The 7,373-nt window shown below is 39.8% G+C and overlaps 1 protein-coding gene across 2 annotated transcripts in view; it reads right to left on the bottom strand.

The window, feature by feature from the left end:
• Positions 1-415: 415 nt before the first annotated feature.
• LOC116294001 (putative E3 ubiquitin-protein ligase HECTD4) overlaps positions 416-7,373 on the bottom strand; it is a 51,846-nt gene continuing 44,888 nt past the window's right edge. For both annotated transcript variants that reach the window (XM_089032956.1, XM_089032957.1), the window contains exons 40-50: positions 7,166-7,356; positions 6,464-6,730; positions 6,008-6,163; positions 5,338-5,441; positions 4,850-4,918; positions 4,590-4,742; positions 4,164-4,291; positions 3,450-3,645; positions 2,199-2,282; positions 1,636-1,777; positions 416-1,304 (exon numbers count right to left, since the gene is read on the bottom strand). In XM_089032956.1, coding sequence (XP_088889082.1) covers positions 1,165-1,304; positions 1,636-1,777; positions 2,199-2,282; positions 3,450-3,645; positions 4,164-4,291; positions 4,590-4,742; positions 4,850-4,918; positions 5,338-5,441; positions 6,008-6,163; positions 6,464-6,730; positions 7,166-7,356 — 1,630 coding nt within the window. In that variant the 3' untranslated portion in view covers positions 416-1,164. The remainder of the gene's footprint in view (positions 1,305-1,635; positions 1,778-2,198; positions 2,283-3,449; positions 3,646-4,163; positions 4,292-4,589; positions 4,743-4,849; positions 4,919-5,337; positions 5,442-6,007; positions 6,164-6,463; positions 6,731-7,165; positions 7,357-7,373) is intronic.

The raw sequence follows: 7,373 nt of genomic DNA, 5'->3' as shown, positions 1-7,373 counted from the left end.
CTTTGTTTTTGCAAAAATTAGTCCCCATAACTAACTGTAAAGCAGTTTCGAAAAAAAATTCTCTCCACAAGTCTTAAAAGCGGAATGAATCATTATATACATGCATGGGAACCAAGATGGATTGCGCGTTACGTCATCGCAGCAATGTTGGTGCCATTTATAACCGTACCAAGATGGCCGCCATGTGTTTGCGATTTCAATGACTTCATGATATCAATCCATCAATACTATAGAACCCTTGTGAAGGATCTTGTAAAGAAAGAGTAATACGGAGGCTTCTACAAGGACACAAGGAACAGATCGATGGAAGTCATTACCATTCTGGAATGTAAAAACTCCCAGTAAAAAGAGATCGCTTCAGACGTCTTTGAACATCAGAAAGAAAAAAATTGCATTGCACTAATGTATGAAACTGTTTAGCATTTGACGCTATAAAGAAAAACTTTGGTTTATTTAATTTATAAAATATTCACACCTTCAGAACAGGCACAATGACATGCTGCTCGTTTTTTCCTTTAAATAAAACTCTGAATAAAAATATCATATATCCGTAAAGATTTGCGCGTAGTATTTTTAGTGTTTTTCAAAAAAATTTCCCATTATTGTCAGGTTTTTTTTTCTTTTTATAATTGATATTGTCTACTGAATCGTGCAAAATCGTCCAGGACACCTCTTGTCTAGTGTTTTTTTGTACACTATTGAATAAACTTTAGGACAACAGGCTGTGGTGTCCTTTCTTTGCTTTGTTTTCAGACTTTTTTTCATTTTTGCAAATTTTCATTGTGATTTTATCTGGAATATCCTTTTTAGATTTCATAAACTTGACTGGTATTCACCTTCTATTAGTTGAAGGGTCTTTATTGGTCCTTCATGACTGCTCTTCAAAGCACACCATCCAATCCCCTCTGCGGTCGAATGTTTGTAATAGATTAAAGATCAGTGGCCCTCATTGGTTGTAGACAAGTCTGGGGGTCCTATCTGCGGTAGCTCGTAATTGGTAACAGAACAGTCAAGGTCTCTTGCATCTCTGCTGCTCGTTGATGGCATATTTAGTCCCCCTCTACTAACTATGATACCATAGAGTAGCTTGTGATTGGTTATAGATCTGTCAATCAGGGGTCTTGCCTGGCCTGCAGTTGATGACATACAGTAGCTTGTGATTGGTTACAGATCAGTCAAGGGGTCTTCCCTGCAGTTGATAGCGTACAGTAACTTTTGGGTGGTTATCTCTTGTGTTGAATATCGAGGAAGTTTAACCATGAACATACAAGTCTCTACTCTTATGTATCTGACATCTGAACGACCTAAGTACAATAACAGTAATGGCGGAACGTCAAGTACATCTCAACTATGCTATCTACAAAGTTGTACTCACCATTTGGGGACCAGAATTAGTTGTATAAGCGGGAAAAGTTAAAATCAGCTGTATGCGTTCAACTGTTATTCTTTATTCTTTATTGGCCACTCCGGGATTGAGTAAAAACTGGGTTGAGTTGGAATTGTAGTGCATTGTGGGACTGTTTTAGGGACGAAATAGACGCCATCTTGGAAATATGTCACCTAAAACAGTCCCACAATGCCAACTGAACCCAGTCTCTTCAATCTTGGAATGGCTAATATCCTACTGTTACTGACCTGTCCCATCCGGGGGACCAATTTTCATAGGATAAGGAGGAACATGGAGATCAGCTTCACTTGGATGTCCTTTCTGACACGTACAAGTACTTGGTAATCGTTCTTGGTTACAGGCGAACTTGACAAACTTGCGCAGTTGGTCCTTTAAACCAACAATTAGAAGAAAAACGAAAACTTCAAAAATAAACTCAATTTTCAAATGCGCCCATATTTTAGTGATAGAAGGGAATAGATTAAGGATAAGGAACTGACAAAATAATTTGAGGATACTTCCAATACACCTTTTGTTTGGGCGTAATGTTTTCCCATTTCAGATCACATGCCATTCTCTAGTCATTCTCTTGCTTGAGTCGTATCCATATTCATGGTCTAGTGTCATGTGCAACCATTAAACATAGAAATTATACTCTAGGGAATGACGTGCCCTGACAAGCTAAAGCGGTCTATTGCGCCCCACTTGAATGGCAAAGACGTAACGATGATGTTTTTGGTAAGTCAATGATAACGTACCGTTCCAGAGTTCCCTAAAACACACAGAAACATAAGCCTAAAATTTGGATTACCTGAGAAAAGCTTTCCAACGCGTTCCAGAAGTACTCGATGTGAGCATCGGTCTCTTTTATTCCTGCTACATACGTAGTATGTGCCTAGAATAAATGTCATCCAAATAGAGAGAAATCTAAAACACCTGTTACTTAAAGATGCAATCATAGACTGGTGTCACCTGGACTAAATTAAGATAAGACGAGGAAGATAATACAAGAAAGAGTAAGAATAGACCCTTTGTACTGAGTCCCGAGAGGAGTTGTTCTGGGGTTTAAAACAATGCACGTTTTTTGCACAAGAAAAGACAGCCTATTGTTTTGTCTCCCAGTGATAATTCCTCTAGGAAATCAATGCAAGGGGTCTAATGGAATAGGACATTTGAATGAAGGTGTCATTAACTACAACTACCAGAATCCCCTGCACCCTTTCTTTCGTTCAGTTTATTAGCACCAGTTGTGTTACTGTTTCATGAGGCAATACAAATTCATTTAAATCAAAAGAAATTAATTCGCGAAGCATTTTGGTAGTGGTGGTAAAATGACGCCCTTGTCCAAACGGCCCATTTGTCATTTCATGTTGGTCTTTTGATAATCTAAAGAGAGTTCCGTCAATGTGGCGCGCAAAACGTTAGGAAAACCAAACTTTCTAGCTATGAAAAAATACTAGAACCAAGAGAAAATGAACTAAGAGAAGGAATCCCCCCTATATAGCCTTGTAACCATCATGTGCACAGTTTGGTGCTATTTTTAAACCATTTGTTTTTCTGCACGCGCATTTACTGCGCGCGCTCTACGCTGTTTGCTTACGTTTTTGGGGTTTTTCCGTTATTTCGACTCTGCCCTGAATATGAATGTGCACGTCGAAAGCTTGGCAAATACGACAGGAAATTGAAGTAGTAATTTGTTCAAATTTCTGGAGTATCTTTACATTTATTTCCCAAAGCTTTCGACCTACATCGTCATCTTGAGGCAGATTTTACCATTTGAACATAAGAAAACACAAGAAAACGTTGCAAACAGCGTAGAGCGCGCGCGTACTATGCGCGTGCAGAAAATCAAACGATCAAATAAATGATATCATTGGATGATATTTTTAGAATAGATTCTAAAAATAGCATCAAAGTGTGCACATGATGGGGCACGGGGATCCCTTCTCTTAGTTCATATTCTCTTGCTAGAACACTATCCAGTTTTTATAGCCAAAATCAGTTGCCGCATTTGCGGTATACCAACGCCCAGGTACATGATTATGTGGTCATCTAATGTTACCTTAAGAAAGTCCAGGTCAACTGTAGGGAGTCCACATGTCTTTATTTGTAAGTCTGATGGCAGCATGACAGAGAGAGCGTGTAGGGGTACTACTGAGTAGAGGCCACAGCGAATCGCTGCCATGCGAGATGTGCAGCGAAGCTCCTTGAGTCGAAGATCTCGGATAGCATCAACGTACTGACGATGATTCTCCCACCTAGAGAAGATTAAACGACACAAACAAAATAATCAGAGCAATCAGTAAGACTGGAATGTCAGACCACTTTTGGTGCAGTAAGTCTTATTGTAAGTTATGTACAATATTATACGTATCTTAGGGTTACGAAGAAAGAAATAACATTCAAGAGAATAGTATGTTATCTAAATTCTGAAACGCTTATTACTTGGTTTTACTTGACGTCATTTCCTGTCCCGTGCGGAATTTTCATCAGCTGAATTCAGTTTCGAATTCAGTGCATTTTTTAAAATTTTTTTTTCTAGCTGACAGCACACAGTGACTGACAGTCAGTGTTTGATTTGACCACCCTTTGGAAAAGATAATTTTGTCAGCTGATTGGAACCCAGGAATAAGGGAAAACGAGCAAAATTTGTTTACGAGGGAAGAGGGAGTTGTGTACGTTCATCTAAACTTCTTGTTAGGAGAACAAATGTGAAGAGAGAGGATTTACAATGAAATGAGAATAAAGTCAAATGGTACCACATTTAGTAACGTACGTTACGGGTTTATTGGCGCCGTCAGGACACAGCTCGACCTCCTCTCCATTCAGCGATGTGTAGACGAAACGATATGGGCACAGATCAGCTTCATAACACAATGTCGTAAACTCCTCCTTGCTTTGTACCTGAATACAATAACAATTACGATAAACAGTAGCACAAAAAGAATCTGATTATCAATTAGACCTTGTCACAACACCCCCCTCCTCCCAGTATGAGCACAAATCAGCTTTATAAAACAGTGTGGTGAATTCCGCTATGCTTTGTACCCGATTGTACCCAAATACAATTACGATGAAATGTGGTAAAAAGATGTCTAAAATGTAATACTATTGTTAACCTTTTTGTGCCCCCCCCCCCCCCCAACTGACCCCACCCTCCAAAAAAGAGGAGTTCTCATAAAAGAGAGTTCTTGTTCGTTACCTCGGAGAATGTTCTGATGTAGTTATAGGTGAGTATATCTGTGTCATGGAGGTCGTTCTTCGGGTCTATCGGCAGGTCCAGAAGACTCTTCCAAAACACTGGCATCAGGTCTACAGCAAACGGGATATCTGATCGTAGTGCAATGCCAAGCAGCTTCAAAGATATTCATAAAAATATCTTATTCATATTGATTGAATCGTGTATAATGACTTTATGGCACAAGGAAGGATTTTTGACAGGAAAATCAGTGAATAACTCACCTGGCCAAAGAAGACTAAAGACCTCTCCTCTGAATAAGTCATCTTGCCTGGTTTTAATATCAACATTCCCTGAAAAATCAGGAGTGTTTGAGCAGTTTAAACACTCGGCTAATGCAGGCGGTGTCGCTATAAAGGTAATCATATTTCTAGACAAAATGCAAGATACACCAGAAATTGCCTAACGTATTAAAAACCTGTCTTGCGATATGGACCTTGTTCCCATAAAAATAATACCTTTTGTTTAAACCCACGGAACGTCGTTCTCAATCCGGCTTGAATGCGAGGCTAAGCGGAGCAAATCTATCGTTCCAGTCGACACGATTGTCGTGTAAGAAAGCTCTACTGGTAGCTCCTTAACTCAAACTTACTAACGTCCGAAACGTCAGCTAAGTATACTTTTTTATTATATGGTACTCAACTTACTTACATCATATCCATCATTCATGCTTTAGTACCGACGCAACTCAACTTTCTTTTGACTAAAATACCTTGTTTCTATTGGCTGCTGTACTTGGACAAGGAATGAGGAGATTGACATGTTGTCCCTGCAGCTCACGAGCCATGAGCCACATAAAATGACGAAACGAACCACCTGAACATTAGAAGAAAAGAAAAAGATTTATGATTTATATAGCGCCTTTTCTATATGAATATAATCAAAGGCGCTTTACATTGAGTAGTGAAATTCAGGGCCCGGTTGAAGGAAGCCTGGATAGCGCTATCCGGCGGACAAATCCTTATCCAGTGAATAAGTTTATGCTGTTATCCAATAAATTTATCCACTGGATAAGATTTATTCGTCAGATAACGCTACCCAGGCTTCGTACAATCGGGCCCAGATGGTTAGTATGAGGTGTAGGCACTGAGGTTGGTTACTGCCAGGGTTTCTTTACGTCATCAGTGGTTCTTTTACGTCCCTTCTATGTTGGTTAGTAATGATGAGTGTGGAGAGACGGGACCGCCATTTAAAGTGGTCATCCGAGCTACTTGAAAGTCTAACCATTTGCAGATGCAATTACAAAGGCCGCGCTTTCTCATCAGTTATTTTAAGACCCTGAGTGTAGATAAATAAGATGATGAGGGACAGAATTTTACACCATCCCCCCACCCCAAATTATCTTATCAAATTATCCATCCCTAAATGCACAATGTACTTACCAGAACCCAGAACTTGTTCACCCCGAAGCTGAACCCTGAGCGGGAAAGTTGGGTCACCACCCGTAGCCACCTTTACGCGCAGACCAGCTGATGTAACGGTGGATAGATAACGTGCGGCTTGGAAGAACTGCGGTCCTGATGATGATACTTTATCAGCTGGAGAAAAAATTCCAAAATGATGGAATGAATGAAGGAAAGAATAAACGAATAAATACAAGAAGGGATGAGAGGAATGGAGGAAAGGAGGAATGCGTGGAGAAGGGATAAATAGGAGAAATATAGCTTACTTTTATTAATTCGTAATTACTACCCGAGTGCAAGCAGTACTTTTTCTTTTTTTTTTTTCTTTTTTGCCTTTTTTTTTTTTGTTAAATCTTACGGCTTTTTACGAATACAGGTTTTATATAAATATTAGATATTTATACATTTGGCTATAAGAGGAATAAGAACGACTACCTTCAAGGGTCTCAAGTGGATCCAGCGAGATCTCAGGGGACATGGGTGACGAACCCCGATGATCTGAGTGATCCAACATTCTTTTCAAGAAAGCCATTTTGATGTCATAGAACATGAATCCACTGGCCTGCTTCAGTAAAGCAGCTGTACTCAAGGGGTGGGTATCTGCAGCACGTAGATCTGTCGTGGAGAGGAGAAGCTTCTCAATGGTTTGATTGAGGGACTTGAGGAAAGCAAACCGTGATCTGACACCTAGCAATGGGATACCTGTGGTGGAAAAAGGTGACTTAGTATAGATAGCAAACTTCATTAATTTTGTTGTCACTGGCTTGAAACAGTTTAAAAATTTAAAACACAGACATTTCCTTACTCGGTGTTTTATTCATTTGGAAACTTCCTGGTTGTAACTTCCACATTTTAAAAGTTAACAAACTTGTACGCGAACTCGAATAACATATTAGCCATTCCAAGGTTGAGGGGAGAAACTGGGTCGAGTTGACATTGCAATGCATTGTGGGACTGTATCAGGGAAAATATTTTAAGATGACGTCTATGTTGACCCCTAAACAGTCCCTTAATGCACTACAATGCTAACTTAACCCAGTGTTTTCCTCAACTTCGGAATGGCTAATGAAAATGTAGACTTGGTCCCCGACTGAGCTACCTCCCTCTCCGTGGTGTCTGTACTATCAACACAATTACCTTGTAGTTCGTTGTACTGTTCGCTAATAAGGTCAGTCTCCACCAAGTTTATCTCATCAGGCATCAATCGTGAAGGAGAAGTTGATACAGCACGACATTGCTCATTGACGAAACTGACCAACAACTTGTCCTTGGCCACAGACCAGTTCTTGTGGTCTTCAAGAACTTCATAGGGGAATATGTATGTAGTTCTGTCAAAAGAGACGAT

The sequence above is a fragment of the Actinia tenebrosa genome, unplaced genomic scaffold, assembly GCF_029948245.1.
Source record: "Actinia tenebrosa isolate PJP-AT-01 unplaced genomic scaffold, QUT_ActTen_1.0 PGA_scaffold1__47_contigs__length_23844297, whole genome shotgun sequence".
Lineage (NCBI taxonomy): Eukaryota > Metazoa > Cnidaria > Anthozoa > Actiniaria > Actiniidae > Actinia > Actinia tenebrosa.
Note: the sequence above shows the minus strand (reverse complement) of the source record. Positions and strands in the feature narration are given on the sequence as shown.